Consider the following 25,244-nt stretch of genomic DNA (forward strand, 5'->3'; position numbering starts at 1 on the left):
AAAATGAGCTCCTGTTTCATTTATCTGCCCATTTTAATTAAGCTTAGTGTTTGAAGCAGCCCCTACGTTCATTTGTTCTGTTTGAAGTGCTGACAGCGTGTGGGAACGTCCCTCTCCGGATCCAGCTGAGACACTGGAAGAAACGAGCGCTCCTGTGCTGAAGCTGGAGCCTGTGGTTGTGCCTTCCCACGACGGGCGGAGTCAGCTGGATGAGCTCCAGCAGTCTGGAGGGAGCACGGTGTAAGGCAGCAGCTGGCAATGAGTAGCGGCGCTTAGGAGATGAGTCTATTCCCTGACGATGGAGAAAGCCTTAAGCTTAATGGTCTACTGCAGACGGCACCTCCTGCCGCCAGAGGGCGCCCTCACCGCCCGTAGGTGCCGCGGGACACCAAATGGCGCCACCCCTGCCCGGCCGGCTGTGGGGTTGGTATTTGTCCAGCTCCAGGTGGGACTCGGGGTTGGTGTGTTCTTCTGGCCTCTGCCATTTGCCAGTTCAGCCAGGATCTTTCTGGTTTGGGTGTTGAAACGTGTTGTTGTAAGACGGGGTTCACAGAATCACAGATTTTTTCAGGTTGGAAAAGACCTAGAAGATCATCTAGTCCAACCATTACCAATACTTCCCAGCTAAACCATATTCCTCAACGCAACATCCAAACGTTCCTTTGAACACTCCCATGGTCAGTGACTCTACCACCTCCCTGGGCAGTGCATTCCAATGCCTGACTACCCTTTCTGAGAAGAAATACTTCCTAATGTCCAGCCTGAACCTCCCCTGTCGCAGCTTGAAACCATTCCCTCTAGTTCTATCACTGTCTACACGAGAGAAGAGGCCAACCTCCAGCTCACCACAACCTCCCTTCAGGAAGTTATAGAGAGCTATAAGGTCTCCCCTGAGCCTCCTCTTCTCCAGGCTGAACAATCCCAGTTCCCTCAGCCGCTCCTCATAAGGCCTGTGCTCCAGACCCCTCACCAGCTTCGTAGCCCTCCTCTGAACACGTTCCAGGGCCTCAATGTCTTTCTTGCAGTGAGGGGTTTTTGAGTCGCTTTCCATCCCAATGATGCGTTGTTGAACAAAAAGCTAAGAAGATAGTCTTTTTTTTTTACAAGGAATGCCCCATCTCCTGGGTAGGCTTGTTTCCAAATAGCTTTGTGGCCAGCCAAGAGAACTACCTGATAGAGGGGCTGGGAGCTACAGAAAGCTGTAAGACAGATTCTTTAGCAGTGTCTGCTGTGAATGAACAAGGGGAAACGACTTCAAGCTTAAAGAGGGGAGATTTAGGTTAGATATAAGGAAAAAGTATTTTACGGTGACAGTGGTGAAGAACAAGTTGCCCAGAGATTCGGTTGAGGCCCCATCCCTGGAGACTTTCATTATGAGGTTGGATCAGGCCCTGTGCAACCTGATCTAGCTGTGGGTGTCCCTGTTCATTGCAGGGGGGTTAGGCTGGATGGCCTTTAAAGGTTCCTTCTAACTCTTAAGGATTCTAGGATTCAGTGATCCTTGTGGGTCCCATCCAGCTCAGGATACTCTGTGTTTCTCTGAGTTTTGTTAGTGCTCAGCACCATTGAGGGACTGATTCCAGTTGGGTGGTGTGAGTTGGGGGGCCCTAAGGTGCTGGCTGTTCAGCCAGGCTCAACATCATATCTGACTTCTCTATGCTGTGCTTCCTTGAGCCTGTCTGTCCTTCAGCCTTCTTGCACATAATAAAAGCTGGAAAATGGTAAGGGGAGAAGAAAAGGAGCTGTGCTCCCTGCCTGCTGAGAAGATGGTGTAAAGCCTGTGTGGCAGGGAAGGATGTGGCTGGATGGAGAATGTTTCCTTTGGATAGTTTCAGCTGGCCCTGCTGGCCTGTGTGGTGGATGTGAAGCGGGCTGATGCCAAGCACATCAGGTCTCAGAGCATCAGCCCTCTAGTCAGTCAGCTCTCTGGTTAAAGCTGAGTCTTAAGATCCTCCTACCTATTCTAATTTGAATTTGCATTTATCTTTTTCTTTCCCCTTTAAGCCTCTGTGCTTTAAAACACATGGAGTGGTTGAGTGAAATTATTTGTGACGTGCACGCTCTGCAGGTTTGCATATAAAATGCAAATGAACAGACCGTGTGTCTGATTTGGTTCTTTTTGCCTTAAAGCAGATCTGATCCCGCTGGGTGCTGAGGGCATTCAACGTCTTGCTTTGAAGATGGTAGGAAAGCCTCTGTAGTAGGGGAAGAGGGTATATATGAGGTGGATGTCAGTACAGGGTTAGCACCAGAAAGCCACTGAGCAGCCACACAAAACAAAGTGTCACGAGCAGGAAGAAAAGAGTAATGTTTGCAGCCAGGCAAAAATCCATCCCAAGCCAGGGCTCGCACGTGTGCACAGCTAGGGATTAACCTTTACTGGCAGCAAAGTCTTCTATTTGCCTCCCTCAGAAGCTCACTGGGAGGTGTCTGCAATGTCCCAAAAGAGCAAGAGTCACATTGAACAGGTTTGGTTATCTCGCTAAGGAACTAAGGGTAAAATCAGTTTATCTAAAGGCAGAGCTCCACAGCGTTTGTATTTCCTTGTAATGCTTCATTTACATCCCTCTCACGTTGGCTACCGTTATCTGAAGGAGGCAATTGTAGAGGTATTTGCTGCCCTTCTGCCAGCTCTGCTCCCAACCATTTGGAATGCGGCTCGGCACACTACCGCAGCAGTCAGCAATGCTGCAACTCCTGCCTGAGTATTTCACCTTCTGACACCTAGGCCGTAATTGCTCTCTGATGACTCTGCAGATCTGACTCGGTTTGGCTCTCTGCATTCGTGTTCCCCCAAGAGATGATCTCTGGCCTCCCTTTCTGCTTCAAAGGGAGCTGGCAGAGGACCATGACTTCTTCCCCACCTCTAACCATGAGAGAAATTGATCTAAAACCACCTACAGCCTTTCGTCAAGCTTGCTACAGTGCAACTGCGCATCAGGACATAAATCAGGAGCTGGGCTTTGCTGCTGCATCAAGGGGATCTGGCATCCTTCATTTCCCCTAAGCTGCCAATACTCTTCCTGTGATTTGTTAAGGCCACGCAGGAGGCACGCACAGCATCTATTGCTTGTGGAGCCCACTAAGTATCAAGGACCAAATCCTGCTTTAGATGCGGGAGTCAGAAGAGTCTTTTCTTTTCACTGGGAGCAGATACAACTCAAATGGCTCTGTCACATCACCCTAGAAAGGAAAACAGCGAGGTGTGGTTGTGCTGTACCCTAGTTCTCCCTCTCTTACTCTCTTGCCTTTTCAAATCTTAGGAGCGAATGGAAACTGGGAACAGGCAGAACCCACATGGATTTCAGCAAATGAAGACTAACCAAACGTGGCTCTTAAGGGAGAAATGGAAAAGAATGACTTTTCTTGGTGTTTTCTAAATGTGAGCTCTAACAGTGGTATGATGAATTTCCCATCACAGAGGAAAAAATGCACCTTTTAGGAAAGGTCTGACAGAGTATGGATGTAAGTGGGTGGGAGCACTAAATGGAGAGCTGAGAAATATACGGACTTCAACAGATTTTCAGTGGTGTTAGCGTGCGGTAACCATCCGTTATCACTTTTGCTTCTTTGTCAGCAGATGGGAGGCAGTTCTGCTCTGTCTGTGTGTGTGATGAGCTCTCCATGCAAGACATGTTTGCTGTGCAGGCACTTTCTCCCCTTTGGAAGGCAGCTCTGCATGGCCTCTGTTGGTTTATGCGGGCAAACCTGCAGCTGTTAACAGTGCTGTGAGAGCGGGTGGCACAGACAGGGCAGTCAGCTTTGTCCCGTCCACCTCAGCTCTTCATGGTTTCCTGCGTTGCTGGAATTGGGCTAAACGCAGCAATGTCTGCAAGCTTCAAGCCACGAGGCAGGTTTCTCTTAATGTTACACCTTGGAGATGACATCCCATTGAACTGACCGAAATAAAAGGGCAGTGTTTATGTGAGGGATTATCCTTTCTGGTTGCTTGTGTGTCCCCTCCCTGCTCTGTGATGGGAATGCATGTGGGACTTTGTTTTGTTTGTAATTAAAATACATGTAGATGAAGTGAGGGCTTTAGCTGACCATTACCACATGCTTTCCACCATTGCCCTTATAAGCACATTGTTTGCTTGGAGCAGTGCAGCACAGTGAAAAATTGGATCTCTGTTTTCTTGGGCTGTTTTTCTGTCATCTATTACCAGCTGTAAATTCATTTACACTCTCAAATTAATGGGAAGCTCGTGCCCAACAGAGTAAATAAGATATTTGGCTCTTTATAACACAGACTTATCATCGCTTCTACCTGCCTTAGAATCTGGATAGGGGTAAAAAAGAAAAGACTCAGGCTTCGGCGCATTCATCTCATAATTATCGTCCTTCACTGGGCTAGAAGTGTTGGAAGGGAATTAAATGTGCAAGTAACGGGCCTCATGACTATGCAACGGAGCCTGAAATTTTCACGCTGCCATTTTAAAGCGCGTGCGTTGGCTCACCATTCTCTATCATCTACTTAGGAATCACTGTCACGACTCTCATTAACAGAGATGGCAGAAAATAAAAGTATCATGATTTCAATCAGCTTAATCATTTTTAAGACGTTGCTTTTATACTTCCTATTATCGTATGCAAAGCGGCAAAGTCAGTTCCACTTAATTTATTTCATATGTTATTCCATCAGCATCGCAAATAGTTCATTGCTACATCTCTCTCCAAATAATGAGTTCAGGGCATCTTTTCTTTTGCTGCGCTTCATCTGCATGCTGTGCGCTTCATCTTGTGTAATTGTCTGATGAGGAAGGGAAGCAGGGAGCCCGGGGCTGCTAAAAAGAAGAAGCGTCAATGAAAAAAGGCCTGCCACAGGTGTTACTCCCTAAGGACAATGGGATATTTGAAGGATGAATAGGGAAGGAAGCAAGATGCATCTAATCAGCTGATGATTAAAGGAAAAACTCGTTTAACTTCCTTCCCTCGTCAGAGTGCTGCACATCACCACCAGCGTTCTGTCCTGGTGTGGGAAACTTCCTGCCAGCCGTGAGATTCCCATAGAAGGTGCTGGATGCAATGCTATGTGCAATCCTGCACTCAGGGGATTTGCAGGAGAAGGCGTTAGCGGGGGCTTAGCAAAGCGCTCGTTAGCTAACCGATATACTTTGAACAAGTCTAAAGAAATCTGAAGATTAACTGGAAAAGTGCTGAGCGTCTCTTTAAAATTGGAGTCGGTTTGACGTCTTTTGCACTTACGTGTGTGTTTTGTTGTGCTGACAGCACAGCCATCACATAAAACGCACCTACTCAGGAGTGCCCTCATTTCTTCATCACCTACCAATCATCCCCGTCTGCAAATCATCTTCTCAACTAACCAAACACGATACCAATTTTCAAGGGAAATTCCCATGTGAAGTTCTGTTCACCTGCCTGTAGGCTTAGATGGCGTTCCTAATTACAGCAGTAGCCTCAGCTGTGTATGAAAGTTGGAAACACATTGTAGCCCATTAAACTGCTGTAATTTTTCCAAGTGAAGATAGATAGAAGTTCAGAGGAAATAGTTGTATTGTGACTAGTTGTGAGAAAGGTCATTTGCTGGTGAGGGGAAGTTTCATAATGTTTTCTTTATGATGTTATTTGTGAGGGCCACGTGTAATTGTTGGGTTTGGCACGTTGCGTTTGCTCTGCTAGATCCCACCGTGTGAAGCAAAGAGCAGGAGAAGAGCTGAGCAGCATCACTCTGTGCTGCGCGGATCCCTTTCATGCTTGGGGATGTGCCAGGTGTGGGGACAGGATAACATCCACAGCCTCCTTGGGCAACCTGTTCCAGTGCATCACCACCCTCTGTGTGAAAAACTTCCCCCTAATATCTAACATGAACCTCCCCTGTCTCAGTTTAAAACCATTCCCCCTCGTCCTGTCACTATCCACCCTTGTAAACAGCCATTCCCACTCCTGTTTATATGCTCCCTTCAAGTACTGGGAGGCCACAATGAGGTCTCCCCAGAGCCTTCTCTTCTCCAAGCTAAACAAGCTCAGTTCCCTCAACCCTTCCTCACAGGAGAGGTGCTCCAGCCTCCAGTGATTAGACACTGCTGCCTTCACTTAACAGGGGGGTGGTGATTCTCATGTTCCACAGGTGTTTGCTTTTGCTTGTGCTCCTGTACAGCTGGTTGAAAGCCAGGAAAGCTGCAAACAATGTAGAGAAACTGTTCTCCTATGCTGTAGTAAGTTCCTGAGGTGGTTCACTGTTGTTACTGTTGCTTTTTAATCTACAAACTGTTCCTCATAACACCGTTGGCTGTAGGAGGTACAACAGTGTAAGCTGTTGACATTCATTGCTTTTCTGCTAACTGTACATTTGTGTGTGTTCCAAGTGCTGCAGCAACACTCCTTCTTTTGTTTTCCTTATGTTAATAATCAGGTTCTCTGGAGTGAGCAGTGCTTGTTGCATTTTAAAACATCATAATCCACATGTGTCTGGATTATATGAATAATTCAGCAAATAAACGATTATGCATAAACACTTTAAGTTCTTTCATGCTACTGTCCCATTAGCGCACAAAAACTATGCTGGAAAGGAAGCTTTGTATCACAATGAAGTACTTGTTGCACCTTTCTTAAGGAGAACAACAATCCCATTAGTATCACAATTCTTGTGAGCAGGAAAAGCAGCAAATGCAAAACAAAACCCAAACAACCCATGTTTTTCAATACGAATTTGTAATGACAATGAAATATGCGGTAATGCTGTCTTAACAAAGTGGCATTACTCAAATGGTGTAAGTTAAGCTTATTCCTATGTGCACGTTTCATTTGCATCCTGAACAAAACATAATTTGCAGAGCCGATTGCAGCTGATGCTCCCCTGGAGCTCCAGACTGCCACGTTCCAGCACTTGTGTGAGCGGCTGCACTCAGGTCAACACGGTCAACCTGAAAATGCAAAGCACTTCATGAAGTTCTTCCAAGTGACAGCATGCTTTCTGAGGCAAAACTTAATGAGGTAAGAGAAACAGATTGGTTTCTGCGCAGGCAATTTAGGAGGAAGTGTTTGAATTCCTGTTTGTAACAAATGTGAAGAGTAGGCAAAAAAGGGAGTAAGGTGAGGCGGGTGGATAAAACAACGTCCAATACAGATTTTGATCACATAATAATATTGAGACATAAGTTCTCAGGACCTGCGGGCAGATATCTCCTGCTAAGTGCCCATCAGTTTCCTGAACTGGTTGGGTTGTTCTCAGCCCTGTTATAAGCTGACAAAAGTACTCCTATTTCTAATAGAACCGGTTTCTATATTTGTACGGATACTGATAGCTTTGTTGAGTAGCTTATTTACTAGCTTAAGGAAGTCGTGATTGCAATAGAAATGTAAGATCATTGAATACAAATTAATAAGTGCCCTGAATGTTATTAAAAGATGGGAGAATTAAGTATTCCCATCAAAACTGTTTTTCATACTTGTAATTCCGCAAGCAGTCATTGGAAGTCAAGAAACAGACATCCAATAAATATTTATACTTGTCTTTATTTGCATTCATGTGATCTGTGTCGTTTCATTTTCTGGGAAAAATAAGCAGCATAAAATTAAGCACATACATTTCAAGAAATAACTTCTCTGCTTCATTAGAGCTATCAGAGGGCTGCTTTGGGTCTTTGGTTCCGGGGCTTTTTCCCATATCAGTTTGTACTTATCACACAGAACATCTGGCTTATAAAATTACTCAGAACTTGCAGAGTTAAAAACAGTGCTGTAGGAATGGAGCCCAGAGTTCAGGTCACAGATGTCATGGCTGTCAAGTTGTCTACCACTCCTCCTTTCTTTCTAACTGAGATGAGGTCAGTGAGAAGGGCCAGTTTTTTCTTCCCTCACAATACATGGGGTAATGACACAGGAAAAGATACTGTAGGGTAGAGATGGTCCACAGTGGTCTGAAATCAGATTTGGAAATGAAATCTGAGTCCCAGAATGCAGTTGTGACATCAGTTAGATTCAAAGGGAGACACGAGTGAAGATATTCTCTGCAGGTCCACCTGTAAAGTCTGAGATCAAAGGTGTTTAGGTAATGGAAGAAATAAATGTGTCATTAACATTCCCCTAGGAATAATTAAAATCAATTAGCTTCTCTCAGAGAGTTACAGTTATTGCTTGTGGGATGAAAGGCACAGAAGCTGCTAAGCTGTCCCAGTCATTACAGTCCAATTCATACCTGAGATGACTGATAGGAAAAAGAAACCCACCAAGTCAGGCTTTTACATTTTAGGACGTATTTAGTTTGGAACAGTTTTTGAGCCACTCACGTATGGCCCCTTGGGTACAGACAGCCAAAGATTTATGCTTGTGAGATGCCATGAGCTCCTCTACAAGGCAGAGACTGGAGCCATTAGTAGATCAGAGTCCAGCAGATCAACTGGAGAACAAACAAGAAAACCAAAGTCTGCAAGAAGGAAATATGATTGAATGAGAACTCAGACACCTGAAGAAGGACTCCAGGTGTTTAAAAGAGATACATTGGAGAGGAGAAGGGCTGTGGCACAGGTGGCTATCCATGCTCTGCTGGAGGAACAGGTGAGAAAGAACACCTGGCACATGACGGTGGAGTTAACTGCTAGAGTGGATGGTGAGCATGCACTGTTGGAAAGTGCCTGTTCGTAAGAAAATCTTCCAATCATAGAACTCTCCTGTATCATTAGTGGAAAATGCTTTTCGTACTGGAACTAAATAATGGAGGTCTGCTTTGGAAACAAATTGAGTTGAGCTGCTGAAAAACTGACACACGCCTTTGTGAGCTGCACCTTGCGAGGCTTTGTGAGTAGGTAGACTACGTTCATAAGATCAATGAAAGCAATGCTTTTGACACAAGGAACGAGTTCACTTCCATTTGGCAGTCCCTATTACAAAGCATTTAAGGGCAATTGTTCCCTTTAATCTCAGCCTTGGAAATCATGAATTTTCTTTGAAATGTTCACAAACACACACACACACATACACACACACTAAGAAATGTGGTACGAATGCTTGCTTTACAGTGTTTCCTCTTTTGCAGCTGATGTTTGATAAAATCACGAGTAGGGACAGAGACTAACAGGTACAAGCATTGCTGGTTATACCACTTGGACCACTACCTCCTCCTCAACTGCCCTTCTTCTTACTAAGGTTGCCCAGAACTTCCCAATGTATTTTTTTAAGTTAGGTTTTACTTCAGCAGCTTTTTCAGTTCAAAATGAAATGTTCTATTCCATGGAACAGGCTGCTGAGGGAGGCTGCGGAGTCACATTGCCCATGGGTGTGTTCAAGAAGCACATACATGGGGCACTGAGAGATGTGGGTAGTGGGCATGGTGGGGATGGCTTGGTGGATAGACTCAGTGATCTTAGCGGCCTTTTCCAACCTTTGTGATTCTGTGATCCTAGGAGTTTGCCTCCAAGTGAGCCCAGTGAGACCTGTGGAGTTTGCTGTTCTTGGGGGTGTGACTGAAAAAAAAAACATGGAGGTTTGCACTATCACTGAAATTACAGAACCCTACAGCCTGGGAAAGGGAATTTCCACTCTGTTTTCCAAGGTCAGCCTCTGTGCAATATGCTTATATGCAGGTACGTATTCCCCAGCAAGTTTATTCAGCAGAGCTTGTACATTCTCCAAAGATGCTTCTGCCAGTGAGCATGCCTCTATTCCCTTACAGATCTTACATGTGTTAACATGGGCTTTAATTAAACACACCGTGTTTGGCCTGGAGCAACAGAAGGGGAATTTGACTCAGCTTGTAACTGCTGCTCCCAGACAAGGGAACTATTTCAGCATACTTTCATGGCTCCTTTCCCTCGGGCACGGTGGAGGAATAAAATCTCTGATGAAAATGCAGAAAGTGGAAGAAAAAAAATGAGGGGAATGCGAAGGAGTCAATAATATCAAAAGTTCTGGCAAGACTAAGACTGAGGAAATTAAAATGGGCTGGGAATTGGAAAAGGTGCCCTGGCACTGGCTGCACAAGAAGAGCAGGACTGTGCACCAGTTTGCTAGGTGGGACTGAACACAGAGGTATAGAGGAAGGAGAGAAAGGTGTTGTATAAATGAACTGGATCTAGGATCCTGTGAGGCTAACGTAGAAGATGAGCTGGAGTGCAAAGGGTAAATTGGAGCAAGCTGAGAAAAGACTGAGAACAAAACCTTTAGCGAGCATTTCCAAAAGTTATTCAGAAATCACGTGCAACAGCTCATGTAATGCAAATACCAAGTGAAGCATCCCTCCTGGTTGGCTTCTGAACAGCAGACAGGTAGCCACAAAGTGTACGTGGAAAACTTCTTGCAGCACAACACAGACTTGCAGCAACACATTTCCTAATATCTTCCAGGTCTTTCCAATAACTTGAATGTCAATCTGACTAATACTCATCTTTCTGAGATCTTGTTTATCCCTCCTTGGGTCCAAGGTTCTTCAGTCTGCTTTGTCACAGATATCCCACCACTGAGGCTGGCTTCTCTAGTCCATCACCGTGTTAATCTATGCATACGTGATACATACTGTGTATCTATCCTAAAGTTAGAATGCAACCAATCTTATTCTATACATTCACTTACTTTTCGGGCTTCATAATACACTGATAACAGGGATGGCAGTGGGTGGAAGTAGGAAGCTGCTCTCCCGTCTCCACTGCAGACTGATGGTGTTGACTCTGTGCATCTGTAGGGAGGCAGATGGTGCTGGATGCTGTGGATGCTGGGTGAAGAGTCAGGTGTGGAAAAGTAGCAGTGCAGCAGTTGGGCAAACAGCTGGAATCAGCAGAGTAGATCCTGCTCTACAGAACAGCCTGCTCCCTCACACCAACGTAGCATAAAGAGGCAGGCGTTCTTTATTGCAGCGCTGGATACAAGGGATCGCTCCACCTAATGTGCATACCTTGCTTTCAGATGGTAGCTATACATATACAATGAAGCTATGCATATGCATTAGATTTCTGAGAACAATCATACATAAGTGTATTGTTTCTGAGAAGCTCTTTGCATATTTCTCCTCCCCTCTGTGCTGGAATGCCGGTGTCACCGAGTCTTTCCAGGTGATCCTAAGGACCCCTTTCCATAGTCTTCCTTAATTACCCTTTGGTCATGTCTTCCTTCAAGCATGTGCATGACAGAGTTGGCAGGGATGAGCTGATTTTTTTCTTACTTCTGCCTCACAGCTCTTGACCGCATAGTTCCTGTATCCCAGTGACTAATCTGTATTTACATCCAGGATGTCCAACCTGCAGCTGAAGCAGAGCTAGCAAAGGTTGCCTTACAAAGCTTATTGGTTACAAATATTGGCTCTGAGGTTACACGGCCACTCAGGTAACACGCAAAGCTGGGCAGAAGTGCTGAGTCTGAGGTGCAGGAGTGGGAATTGGAAGGCAAAAAACTATGACGGTGGGATAAATGAGCGGGACTGGAGAAATAAGGCAATGTTCTTCAGCCCCTTCAGATGCTGGAGTGAAACACACAAATCCCAGAGCTGGGAGTAGTGAGAGCCCAAGACTGCGTGGCTATGATCTATGTGTGGCCAGACCGTGATAGTCTGTGATCATCTACTTAAATACGGACTCATAATGGATCTGCAGAATGCAGTTCTACTAATTAATGTGGGCTGCTCTGAATGCCAGCATTTCCTAAATTTGATGTGCTTGACCTTAGAGCATTAATAACACTCTTTAGAGTACCCTAGAGACTACACACATAGCTGTACATGTACAGATAGCATCAATCTGAAGTACTTGTTCCGCATTTGTTTCAAAACAAAGTTCATTCCATTTTCAGTATGGATTAGGCTTCATTCCATTTTCAATACAGATTAGGCTTCTGTGAGTCCTCCTTTCCCTTCTTCCTCCTTTATAGAATTCCTTAAGGTTGCACTGTACAGCAGTTTGCCAGCTGTAATTAGGACTTACAGCATATCCCCAGGTTTCTGCACGTTAATTATAACTTTTTGTTAATATATGCGTTAATCGGTCATTCATCTTATAATCACTTCACAAGGACGCAGCCCATTGGTGCTGGCTCTGAACAAACCCGGTACAAACCCGTGTCCGTACCGAGGGTCCCTCAGCTCGGCGCGGCCCCCACCCGCACCCTGACCTTGAGGCGGGGATGCCGCCCCGCCCCGCCCCTCTCACACACCGCCGGGCAACCGCCCCGCCCCGCCTAACGGCGGCCACCCTCCCCAGATCACGTGACGCCGGGCGGTGAGGCGCCGCCTCGGATTGGCGGCGGGCGGTGAGCTCAGCGCCGAGACGCGTCCCGCAGCGCGGCCTCGCCCACCTCCGTGCCCGGCGGCGCGGGGCGCTATATAAGGCGGGGGGCGGGCGGCGGGGCGGGCCTGAGCGTGTGCGGGCACCGAGGTGAGCGGGAGGGAGGGGGAGCCGAGGGGCTGGACGCGCCGCGGTACCGGGAGCGGGCGGTGGCGGTCGTCGGGAACTTGCGGGGGCTCGGGCGGGAAGGAGCTCCGCCGCCGGTACCCTCCTCGTCCTTCTCCCCGTAGCCGGGTGGGAGCGAGGCTCCGCCAGGGCTGGCGGGGGGGATTGCTGGCCCGCGGGAGCCGGCGCTCCTCGTCCCGCCGCCGGTGTGCGGGGCGGGCGCCGCAGGGCGGCGGCGGTGCGGCGTCATGGCCGGGGAGCGGCGTGCCGAGCATCTCCGCACAGCGGCCGCGCTCAAGGTGAAGGGCGGCCCCTCCCGCCGCGCCTCTCCTCCGGCCGCTGCCGCCACACGCGGGGCTGCGGGCGGGGCTGTTCCCCGTGAGGAGGGATCCTGGGGTAGCCGGCTGCAGCGCGCCGTTACGCTGCTTTCTGCCTATTCGCTCTTCTCGGTTGGGAGTCTTAAAGGCTGCTGCGCTGCTCGGCTTGCGGCGAAGGTCGGGGAGGGTTCAAAGCGTTTTAATGGGGTGGGAGAGCCAGGCGCGGCCCGCAGGTGCGCGTTTGCGGCTGTTCCCTGCGGACAGTGTGGGCGGGCAGCCCGCTGTTCCACGGGCACTCGGGCTTCTGGAAGCGGACCTGCCGGTACGGGGCCGCCTGTGTCAGCCGGGTCTGCTGTCTGGGCAGACCACGCGAAGTTTGCCTTGCTCTGAAACGCCCGATGCAGATCAGGTGTGAGGAGAGGAGGGGAAGGCGAGGAGCGTGTCCTTACCGAGGCTCCGTGCTGCGTGGCTCCGCGTTTCTCTGTAAACGCGTGCTAAGGTGTAACTTGAGAAAAGAGAGCTAAACGAGCGCAGTTTCCTTGCAGCTCCATCCCTTTCAATGGTGCAGCTTTCCCAAGCCCCTTTCCGTTGCCCATCGTCACCTTCAGGCCGGTCGGAGGAGGGGGAGGAGAAGAGGATGAAGGCAGCCAAGCAGCAGGTGACCCCGGCCGGGGACAGCCAGCCCTCCGCCAGCCCGCTGCAGGCTGCACTGAACTCGGCGGCCTCTCCTTCCCAGGCGTACGAGACCTACATCGACAATGGGCTCATCTGCCTCAAACACAAGATCAGGAATATCGAGAAGAAGAAGGTACCGGGTCTGCCTGCTGGGGTGGCACTCTGCTAAATGGCTGATGGGAGGACTCAGCAGTATAAGGGCGTGTGTGAAACAATCTAGGGCTTCTTCAGATGTTGGTGTTCAGCTTCTTTCTCGAGTTTTGTTTGGTTTCTGCATAGCGAAAAGCAAACAGTGCTCTTCATTCTCATAGTTCTGCTCGTATTTGATGTTATGCGAACACAGCACTGTTTCACAGAAGTGGGGATGTAGCTAACTCAGAACCTGCACTATGGTAATTAATACAGAGGTAATTGAGTGCTGGTCAGCATTAGGGTGCTTCTCTGACAGGCTGAGTTCAGAACAGACTTAAAGCTGTTCTGATGTACTTTACTGCCTTAAAGGCATCTTTGAATTTCTATTGATTATATGTGTCTAATATTAGGACATAGGGGTATATGTAGGAACACGAGCAATGTTTCCTCTGCGTAAAGCAATGTCAAATGGTATTAACTATGTATTGCCATATATGTGGATCGACTGCTATATTTTATATATAGATAAGTGTTGTTTAGCAGAAGGCTCCTACACAGAAAGATGCCTAAGCCTGCTTCTTTGAGTTGGAGCTGTGCCTTTTTTCCAGGGAATACATTTAACAAGTATTGGTACTATACATCTAAAATACTGCAGCTGTAGCCAATCAGGCTCTCACGTTCTAGGACTTCTCCACTGATTGCTTGGTGACTGAAAGTTATATTTATGTGTGATTATAAATCAGGAGAATGCTGTGTTCTGCAGAACTAAAGAAACTGCTGCTGTTGCTTTTAGTACTGGGTCAGAGTTAAAAGCAAAGCAATTGTATGAGTTCTGTAACTATAAATGTGTAGGGGGAAAAAAAAGTCTGATGCATCATATTTTAGGGTGAGGAGATGTGTTTAGGTAAGACTTAAGGCTATATGACTATAGGAATTGATTGTCCTGCAGGAGTTCCAGTATTGCTGCTGTCTCTTATGTCATGCATTATGCTGCGTTTCTGAATAATCTCAGATAAGCGTGTTGTCTCTGTGATTAAGCAACTGCATTTACTCTAACTTGGCCTAGGAAGCCTGTTGTGAGTTTCTTCAGTATCTTTGTTTCAGGTTAGCGCATGACAATATGGCTTCACTAGCAAATGAAAGTGACTCGCTAGAATGGGTAGAAAGTGTTAAAACCTATTTGGGCAGCGATGTGAAACAGTGTTCAACTTCATGGCAGCGAATGCTGCATTTTTCCTATGGTTAAGGAAACTTGCAATATCTAATAGCTTATTTTTGCATAGTTCACTTCAGCTGCTAAAGACTATTTACTGAAGGGCATTAGGAAAAATACCACTTTTCTATTTGAAGCCAGTAGTCCATTTTCTCATGATGCCCTTAGATTCTGATATGCAAACAGTAGAGAATTAGGTAGGATTATTCTAGGGTAGAATAACTAAATGTGACATCTGCTTGGAAAAATGAAAAAGCACATTAGTTTGAAATGAAGACAGTGAATGTGTTTGGAGCCTCTTAAAGATCTAAGGTCAGTGTATTATGTCTTAAATGAAACAAAGGTAGTAAGGAAATGAAGATGAAAGGTGTGTAAAGGGGGAGTGAGGCAGCCCTGGAGACAGCTTGCAAAATCAAAGGATCAGCTAAATCTGTGTTCTCTTCTGAAAGTTAAAGGAGGTAGTAAAATTGCTGTTTTGCTGCAGTACGCAGACTTAAAGAGAAGAATACTTCACTCGTTCTTGCCATTAGAAATAAGTATAAGAACTGACTTTAAATTTTCCTGTAGCTCAAACTAGAAGACTACAAAGATCGACTGAAGAAGGGAGAGGCCCTCAATCAAGACCAGTTGGTAAGCTTGCATTGTGTGGGAGTGGATGGATTTGGGTTGTTGGAGGATGCAGTGATGTAACTTTGCAGAAGAAATGCTTGTGAACTTTGGGGCATATTTCTTTTTTTGCCTATTGAATTGGGCAAATTGGTAATTCAGCTGAATGGGTAAGCTTTAGCCTTCACGTGTTCAGAAGGTCTTACTATTGCTTTGTATTCTTTTGACTTCAGTGTTCCTCCATATCTCTCTTGATGAGGTATCCACATGCAACATGTCTGTGGTGTTGCCATGTGAGAACACACAGACTTTGGCTCTTGTAGGTTAGCTAATCCTCAGTACCTCATGAATAGATGATACCTGAAATTGCATGTTGGCTCTAAAAGAGTTTTGAATGCCAGGATGCAAGACTGCTAATCAGCAAGTGTGATGCACTCCCTGAAGTTAACTTCAACTCTCCTGGTGTTCAAACTGTAGCTCTGGCTTTATTTTGTCTCAGACTTCATGGTTTCTAGAATGGAAAGCGTGTCTGTATAGCATGAAAGCTGTTGCTGGGTAGTGAGGTGCCACACAATTCAAAGGGTTTATTGCTCTAATTAGTGAGCAGTTGCATGTTTTAAAGTGTGCTTCACAGATATGTTAAGCGCATTCCTGTAAGAAAGGGCAGTGGCTATTTGGTGTCTGTGCTGACTCTCATAGTGGGACAGCTGGAAAAAAATCCATTGGCTATTAGCTTCATCACAATGCAGCTGTATGGGAAAACAAATGTATCTGTACTTGTAATCCTTTGTAAAGGATGACTAGTCATGAAGAGGACAAAAGGGGAAATAACTTGCTTAAAAGTAGACAAGACCTGTTGGAGTGAACAATCATTTAACACTTTGCTATAGAATCTGATGTCTCTTGCCTTCTTAAGCACAGAAGCAAATGAATTCAATCTCAGGTAAAGTGAGATGACCTTTTAGTTCTACACTCCACTTGGAAATGGATGGGGGGAAAAAAGAGTCTTCTGTTTTGTTAAGATCCCACATGTTAAACTATCAGTTGTCTTCTGTTGCTAATAGGCTAATCTTATTAGTGTTTTCCATTAAGTTCTGCTAGTCTGGAACATGCTGTAAAGCTACTCCTTAGTGTGACTATTTTTTTGCTTGTTCTGTGCTTTAGAATATGAAAAAATAACAGGAGAAAGTGGAAATTACTGGATGTAGTCTGAAGAGATGGAAGATTCTGTAGGTGTTTTGTTTGCAGATGCACCCAGCTACACTGACTTTGCCTACACATTTACCAATGAACTTTTTTACTGGCTTTCACTATTTCAGCTGAGCTTAACTGAAGTATTTATTGACTATTAAGTGCTTGGTATACCTGAAGTTCTATTTTTGGGATGTCTCAGGCTTTTAAAATGGAATAAGATTCAGTCTTGCCAGTGAACTGACTTGGTAATTAAGCTTCAGATGGCTGCTCTAAGGCACTCAATATGTAACTACTCTGATCAAGTCCTTATGTCAGGTACTCCTTTAAGGTACAGACATACTGCATTTTAATGCTTCAGATGTGAATTACTATGTATGTACAACTACCAGGATCTGGTGCTTGAAACTGAAACAGGTTAATAGAGATACTTTCTGAAATAAAGCTTTACTGCCCACAGTACAGAAGAGCTCTAATACAACTTGCTATCTCTGTGTTTTTCATTGTTTTTCATGCAAGTACCTATGCAGTGATGAGCTTGTTCTGCAAACAGTTGGAATGAAACTAATTGCTGGTGGTGTGTGAGCAATGCTACAAGCAATTAGTGTGCTTGCCTTACTTTAGGAAAAACATGCTTCAAGAATAAGGAGCTCCCAGCAAGTTTACTGTCTCCTTTAGCAATACACTTCTGGCCTGCTGTAGCTCAGCTGATTATTCCTTACTATCAGAGCAGGAGCAACTCTCACTCAAACATTAATGTTTCTGTTAATGGGTGTGAATAACAGCTGTGCAACAAAAGGAAGCTATTGCTTTCCCACAGGTTGTTGTAGTTTGTAACCTGAGAAGGGATAAGTTCTTGGTGTTTTAAGGTAGGGAGTTTTACTCTGGAGTCTCTGTGGTTAAAAGTACTGCAGTCTGTCCAAGTTATTGTTAACTTGTGGGACTTCCTTAAGCATCTCTTCTGTGGGCACTGGGATCTTTAAGACAAATTCTCCACTCAGTGAAGTTGCTAATTAGTTCTTAGAAGTCGCTTGATAAACTATGTTCTCAACTTAAATTAGTAGTTGAGAGCTTTACATTAACTCATGAGCTTCCGTGTATTAAGTAGACTTTAGGCATAGTAATGTGTTGCATATTGCAAGTGACTGAATACAAGTGACTGAACAATCAGACTGATGGAATAACATAAGCTGTAACTTGCTTTCCAATAGCTGAGGAACACAGTGAATTTGCAAATCCCGAGTATTACTGGGACAGTAGGTGAAGCTTTTCCCATGCAGTGATAAAGCACTTGTGTCAACATTACTACATTGATAGAGCTTTATGTTAGACTGACAGGCCATTTCTAGCACAACTTGGATATCTCACACGGTTTGGTTTATGTTCATAGTGAAGCACATATGTGCTCAAGTTAAATTTAACTTCTTACTTCCCAAGTGTTCCTTATGTTAAGTGGGTGTGTGCAGCGTATCTGAACTACAGCATTGTGTTCAGACTTCAAGGAGACTTACAAATGAATTTACTTCTCGGTAGAGAAGGGAAGGAATTCACAGGGTATATAAAAATGTAATTAAGAATCTACATTCTTTTTGAAGTTGGTGGATTAAGATGTGTTAAAGCCATTAAGGAAGTCAGGAACACTGCTTTATTTGTAGGAATAAAATTTGCAAGACTTCAGGGAAGTATGACTTACCCTCCATCCCATTAATTCCTGAAGGCTCTTGTGAATTTACCTGTAAAGGCATTTCAGTTAAGCATTAGGCTAAAGGTTCAGTACTGAACTTGTCTTCTGTATTTCTTTCAAACTTTCATGTTAGTATCTGATGATAAACAGCCGTTTTTTTTCTGATTGTTGAGACTTGCTGAAACAAAAAGGAAAATGGAAAATAAGTGGTATTTTAAGCTTTCCTGTTTCAGCGTTAGCATACCAAGCATTGCATGAGGTATTGTCTGGGAAATGCGTCTCAGTTATTGATGAATGATACTCAGCTACATTTCAAGTAGCAGTTATAGACAGTATAGCTTATTACAAGTTGGTGTCAAAGAACTTATTAGATTACTAGCTCTGCAGTAAGATTAAGTAAAATAGGTTTGAGATGCAACCAGTGGTCTTAAGTATTAAATGTGTTTTTATCTGTTTCTTTATAGGAGGCAGTAGAGAAGTATGATGAAGTAGTACACAACCTAGAGTTTGCCAAGGAGCTTCAGAAGACATTTTCAGGTCTTAGCCAAGATGTAAGTATGAACTGTTGCTCATGATATTGTCAGGAGTTGACTGAATTTTGTGCAGTTCCTTTAATTGCTACATTTACATGACACTATGGAGATTTCTAAGTCTGTCTCAGGATTCAGGTGAGCAATTTGTTTATACTGTCTGAAACACAGAGTAGATTAAATGCTGACAACTGTGTAACACTGTCTTCAGTGTGGTGTTCTGTGTACTGCTATAAGAACATGTGCTTAAGCAGACTGAATAATTTGAACTTGTCTGCATTTGAGATGACTCTACTGAATTTAAGATGGAACCATCTTGCGTGTAGCTTGTGCCTAGGGTAGACTCATTCCCTGTGTAGGTGTGGACTGGTGGGTGAATGACCCTACTAAAAAGTCCCTTGAAGTCCTCTTTGTGGGCACCAGCCAAAGTAAACTGTATATCCTGTAGCAGTGAAGACCTGACTCCTAGCCAGTATTTAAAGGGAACTGATTATTTTCACTTGGTGCTCGTTTGATGCTCATTTGCTCATCAATGACTTTATTCAGGTTTTGACACAGCACGTTTTCATGTAAGCAAGTGCTTTCTTTGACTGCTGGAGAAATTAGCTTCTTGGCTCCCAGGCAAATGCAGTTCTTGTGAAAAGATCTGATCTGATGTAGTGCTGAGGATGCAAAACTTGATTAGTCACTCCTCTGGCATAATTTCTTTGCCTCTTCTATAATACTGACGGACTAGTCTAGTAAAATGGCCTGTTTGTGACTGAGACCCAAGCAGCTCTGCTTAGACTTCTTTCTCATATGTGTAGTAACTTCAGGTAGGGCTTTGAGAGGCTTACTGCACTGTGAGGTTTAAGCCTTTCCAGTGGTATTGTTGCTTTTGGGTTCACTTGATTACTGTGTTGAGCACAAACTACTATGCTGAATGTCAAAAACATGGCTCATCTCATAGCTTTCTTCTACATAGCTTCCCGTAAAACAGTAGAAACAAAGGTTTGTGACCCAGTGTGCCTCACTGTAGGTATTTTTAGTAATCAAAATCTTAGCTTCTGCTAGTTCAGGTTTATTCTTTAGCTTATTCTAGATTTAAAGTAAATAACACTTTTTTTTCCTTGACTCCTGGTAGACTTTGGAATGCTGGGGCATGAAGGCTGTATGTGCTCTGTGACTGCTGTTTCTTTTTTGAGTGCTTCAGCCTTCTGCCAACAGAATAGCTGTAGAACTCTACTGTATTATATGAACAAAGTGGGTGGGCTATTTTCTCCTTAAAAAGAGTTTGAGCCAGTTTTTGCATCACTAACTTCACATGATAAACCTCAGATGGGCCTGATTTTGTGCATTGGTATTAATTCTATCAATTTTCTTTACTCACTTTGGAAAGCAATTAAAGTAATCAGCAGTGATATACTATGCAAATATAGCAGAGGAAAATTAAGAGTGAATCTGCCAGTATCCAGTTTGATTTAAAGCTACAGATGTAGAGAATTAATGGAGAAATAGGTGAATCTGCCTAAGGAGAAGAACTCGAAAGGTCTGGTATCTGAAGAAAGAAGGAGGTATTTATCTAACCAAGCTTTTTTAGTGTAGGGTGATCAGTACTAGAACTGTTCTGTTCTAGGATCTTGTTCAGTTATTTAACTGTTGAATTAATACATTGAAATAGTTGCTGAAAGCACAGAAGAAGGCCCAGCGAAGGGAGAGTCTATTGAAGCTTGAAGCAGAGAAGAAGAAACTGCGTACAATACTTCAAGTCCAGTATGTGCTGCAGAACTTTACTCAAGAGCATGTTCAGAAAGATTTCAAAGGTGGTGTGAATGGTGCAATATATTTGCCTTCTAAAGAACTAGACTACCTCATAAGATTTGCAAAATTGACGTGTCCAGAAAGAAATGAGAGCTTGAGGTAAGTTCAGTACTTCAGTGTAATGAGTATACTTCATTTGCTATAAGTGTCCTGTTTGACACAGCTGTGTCTTGAAATGTTATGGCTGGGGACAGTAATTATAAGTCTATACAATACACTTTCTCTAGTCTAAGTCTCGGAATATGGCAGGACTACTTCACTCTGAGCCTTAAAGGAAAGCTACTGTACCCATTTTTCCAGATGCTCAAACTATACAAGCCCTCCTATATTATATCTTTCTGGACTTCCCTGGGGGGGCACTGCATTGTCACCATAAGTAGGAAGCTTTGTGGCATGCTGCTTCCCTGAGGTCTTGCTGTGCACCTGATAGAAATGCAGTAAAGATGAGATCTGTTCCATTCATGTGATGATATTGACAACCTGCTTTAGTGTTTAAAAAATGTATCATAGTCCTTTAAGATTTATTTGCTAGTCTGAATTGTGCACAAATATTGCAACTTGTATTTTCTAGTGCATATATTGGGTGTTGAGGATTTACTGTTTTCAGCCTTATTCCAGAAGGCTAGATGTCAGTATTTCCCAATGAAGGATATTGGGGATAGTGTAAGACTTGATTTTTGGCTACATTTCTACCTGGTAAAATGGTCTTTTTTTTCTTCTAGTGTTGAAGATCAAATGGAACAATCATCTCTTTACTTCTGGGACCTTCTAGAAGGCAGTGAGAAGCCTGTGGTTGGAACAACATGTAAGTGTTTCATCTGGAGGAAATAAATGAGGTCTAAAGCTTGTGTGCTATTCTAATATCTGAAACAAGTGGAAGTACTTGATTTACATGATTGTTTTCATGTATATTCAAGTGCTGTGTGCAACTCTGTTCTCCAAGGAAAAGCTATTTAATTTGTTTTTAAGTGCAGATCAGTAACAGTGCAGTAAAAGTCTTTCTCTGTATAAAGAAACCATTGTCTTATACTGATGCCCTGTATCTTCAGCATGAGTCTAGATTGTTCTGGGCAACATTGGTGGTAGCAACTTAATAGCAACTGCATGATTTTACAGAATGGGAGTGGGAGCAGCTTTTGGGATAGCTGTGTAAATGGATTAAGTGTGCAACTCCATTATTGACCATAATGCTTAGTTGAATATACTGGTGTCTTGGCTGGATGCTACTCAAGATATAACATTGAGGAACAGCAGTCAGTAAAACTGGGTGGGAGCTGTGATCATCCACCTTGCAGTTTCACTCTGACCTATTGATGGTCAGAGTTTTATTATATTATCCTCATTTTATTGGGCATTAGGATCTGTGGGGCTCTGCATATTCTTTGGTTTGTCCTTATAATTTCAAAAGCCCTTGAGCAATTTTGAGCAAGGGCTTTTCTCCTTTATTTTGTTTCTTGTTTTCCCTCTTGCAGCACAATCTTACTGCTGGGGGGTAGGGTCTATAGGGTGGTTACATAGAGACTGTATTATAGCTTTACCTCTGCTACTACCAGCACAACATGCTGTTTCTATCAACACTGTTTAGTTCATGGATGTGAAACAGATCCTCTTCTAAGCTTGTGGGAGATGACATGATCTAATGTTGCTAATAATCACTGTATATGTATCTAAATACAAGCTGCAGTCTTACCTCCAGGTTGTAAAGATGTTTTCTGCTAGATTAAGTAGTCTGACAGATATATTTCATTTAAAAATATTTGTGTTAATTTGGCAAGATACATAAGTAACTGGAGAAGTTGCAGTTTATATATGGGAAGAGTCGTGGTCTGTAATCTAAATACTCCTTGATTTTGAATTTGCATATTTTGACTTAATGAACTTTTTTTTACTCTTCAGATAAACATATGAAGGACTTGTTATCCAAACTTCTAGACTCTGGTTACTTTGAAAGTATTCCAGCTCCTCGCACCACTGTGCCAGTAAAAGAATTGGAAGAAGTACATAGAAAATCTGAGAGGACAAGACAGACGTCAAAAGGAGAACCTGTCAAAGAAACAGGTAGAATATTTCAGGGCTCAATTTCTGTATTATAATATTGGGATAAGCTTGAATGTTGACTTTGTATAGCTTGATGCTAAATCTAATCCTATAGCTTGCTTTCAATTCAGTAACTAAAACTGAACCTGAAGGGCTTGTAGCCCTGTTTTTTGGGGGGGGAGAGGGACCTAATTGATAGTAATAGGTTGTTTTTACCTCTTGAGCATACCTCTGTGTGAGAAACACACTATTCCTTTTACCGAGAACTTTATGGCTTTGGTAATTTCTGCAATTGTTAAAATATGATCAGAAAGTGGAAGATGGCATTCAACATGAGATATGTAGACTGAGAAGATTTCACAGCATCAAGTTTAGCCATTGATATTACTATTCAAATAGAATTAAAGACTTGCTGTTGTTTAGCTTGCCTCTCTGCATTTGATCAGTTGAAACAAATTAACATCCTTTCTCTAGAATCCCTTGTGGAGCTTATGAAGTCTGAAATACAGCCACAGGAGGTAAGATGATGCTCCACTGTTAATTGCTTTCCTTTAGTATTGTTTGATCAGAAATATTACTGCATTTCTGCAGCCCTTGACATTTCAAAGAGTCTGAATATTAGCTTAGATACTTCCTTACGTAGGAACAACTACAGAAGACTTAGCTGCCTTTTCTATTTCTGATTCCATGCTTCTTTAAGGTATTTGGGGGGTTAAATGGGGAAGGATTACATTAAGCAATTGGTACTTTTAATGCTCTGTTTCTTTTCTGAATAAACTCTGGCATCAGTCTTAAGAGTGAATACATTTAATTTGTGTGCTACAGTATAGAGGAAAAAATAGCATGTACTAAAGCTTTTCCTAAAAGCCAAGCAGAGGACTTAGTATTGATAGCATTGAGAATGATGCAAATCTCACTCTGGTTTCTCAGAAGACTGAGGATCCCAAGACAACCATGTGTGCATAGAGGTGTAAAGATTTACTTCAGTAGCCCTTCTAACTCTGGAGTTAAATACTCAAGCTTCAATGGGCAATAGCACGAAAGCTGTTTGATTTGGTTCAAAATGGAGTGAGGTAGTGGGTTTTTTAAGTGCAACTAGTGGTTCTTAAAATGCTGGATCTCTCTTTCCCAGATAGCTCACTAGAGGAAGTAGACTAGAACAAAGCTTTTTACCATCTGGTAACGTTCAGATTATAAACCTTTTCTGGTATCATGTCAGAAAATTAATAGCCAGGATGTCTTGTAGTCATTCACTTCAGATATTGACTTCCCATTTATGACAAAGTAGTAATTCGGGACATCTATAGGATATCTTAGTTGAAAACTGACAGAATATTGATAATATTCACAGAATGGGGTTGATGTACAACTGTACTAAATCAGAGGAACTGATGACTTTAATATTAAAACTCCATTTAATAAACAGTTATACTTGATTACTGCACATTACCAAGGTCAAACAATCTGGTGCTATGCTTTTTAGAATGGCTAGTAATAGGAGAGCTACCTTTTACAAAAGGCACAACTGAACTTGATGTTATAACTGCCTGAGAACTTCAGTTAACCTTGAGGATAAGGGTTGTAGATTCACTCAGCTTAACTATGTTTCATTTGTGCTGTTCAGGATTGTTTTCATACTTCTGTGGCACACACACACACACAAAAAAAAGCACTAGTCTGCAGTGTGCTGTACAATAAAGCCATAACTGGCCACATGGTTTCTATAGCTAGTGCTTAAACTGCCTAGGTTCTACTCCTAGCCAAGCTTTGAGTAGCTGGATGACCTAACTTAACTGACCTGATCTGTAGTAGCAAAATGTTTTCTTGGAGCCATTAAGTTTCTTTGGTCTATATAGTTTCTCAACAGGCGTTATTTGCCTGAAGCAGAATACTCTGTCAAGAAGAAGCCAGAAGAGCCCAAGTCTTGGGAAGCTGAATGTGCTAGAAAACAAGAACCTCCAAAATCCTGGGAGATGCTTGTTGATATTGAAGAGCAGGAACAGAAGCAGAAAAGAGAGACCTTAAAGCCTTGGGAATCTCGTGTTAGGCAGCAGGAAACAAAAAGGCCAGATTCACCAAAGCATTGGGAAGCTCGTGTTAAAGAAGAGGAACAGAAGCGTGAGCCTACAAAGCCTTGGGAGACCCGTATTGAAGAAGAACAGAAGAAGAAAGAAGCTCCAAAGGCCTGGGTAGCACGTGTTCGAGAGGAACAAGAATCCTCCAAACCTTGGATAGCAAAGGCTAGGGAAGAGCAGGATCAGAAGAAACAGGAATCTCCTAAGCCATGGGTAGCAAAAAGTAGGGAAGATCAGGAACAAAGAAAGCAAGAGTCTCCAAAACCTTGGGTAACAAAAGCTAAGGAAGAACCAGAGCAAAAGCAGGAGTCTCCAAAACCTTGGGTAACCCAAACTAGGGAGGAACCAGAACAAAAGAAGCAAGAGCCTGTGAAATCATGGGAAGTGCATGGTAGGGAAGAGTCAGAGCAGAAGAAGCAGAAGCCTGTTAAGGCTTGGGCAGCACATGGTAGGGAGGAGCCAGAGCAAAAGAAGCAGGAAACTCGAGAGGCTTGGGAAACAGCTGAGAGGCAACAGCAAGTGTCATCACAGCAGTTACAGAATCCTCCGAAGTCCTGGGGAGCTGCAAGTGTTGGGCCAAAGGAGCAGATGGGGCCAAAGAAGCTTGATATGGAACCCAAAGAAGTGAGTTGGCATATGTAGTATTACCTGT

The 25,244-nt window shown here is 43.7% G+C and overlaps 1 protein-coding gene across 8 annotated transcripts in view; it reads left to right on the forward strand.

Annotated features, from left to right (window-relative positions):
* Positions 1–12,168: 12,168 nt before the first annotated feature.
* Positions 12,169–25,244, forward strand: part of CAPRIN2 (caprin family member 2) — a 29,651-nt gene continuing 16,575 nt past the window's right edge. For 4 of the 8 annotated variants that reach the window (XM_072346729.1, XM_072346756.1, XM_072346766.1 and 1 more), the window contains exons 1-9: positions 12,184–12,317; positions 13,195–13,457; positions 15,237–15,299; positions 18,615–18,701; positions 20,341–20,579; positions 21,203–21,285; positions 22,377–22,538; positions 22,992–23,035; positions 24,374–25,216. In XM_072346729.1, coding sequence (XP_072202830.1) covers positions 13,209–13,457; positions 15,237–15,299; positions 18,615–18,701; positions 20,341–20,579; positions 21,203–21,285; positions 22,377–22,538; positions 22,992–23,035; positions 24,374–25,216 — 1,770 coding nt within the window. In that variant the 5' untranslated portion in view covers positions 12,184–12,317; positions 13,195–13,208. Of the gene's footprint in view, positions 12,318–12,405; positions 12,431–13,194; positions 13,458–15,236; positions 15,300–18,614; positions 18,702–20,340; positions 20,580–21,202; positions 21,286–22,376; positions 22,539–22,991; positions 23,036–24,373; positions 25,217–25,244 lie in introns of those variants that run through there. The other 4 variants (XM_072346782.1, XM_072346793.1, XM_072346737.1 and 1 more) reach the window with 3 other exon arrangements.

The sequence above is a fragment of the Excalfactoria chinensis genome, chromosome 1, assembly GCF_039878825.1.
Source record: "Excalfactoria chinensis isolate bCotChi1 chromosome 1, bCotChi1.hap2, whole genome shotgun sequence".
Taxonomy (NCBI): domain Eukaryota; kingdom Metazoa; phylum Chordata; class Aves; order Galliformes; family Phasianidae; genus Excalfactoria; species Excalfactoria chinensis.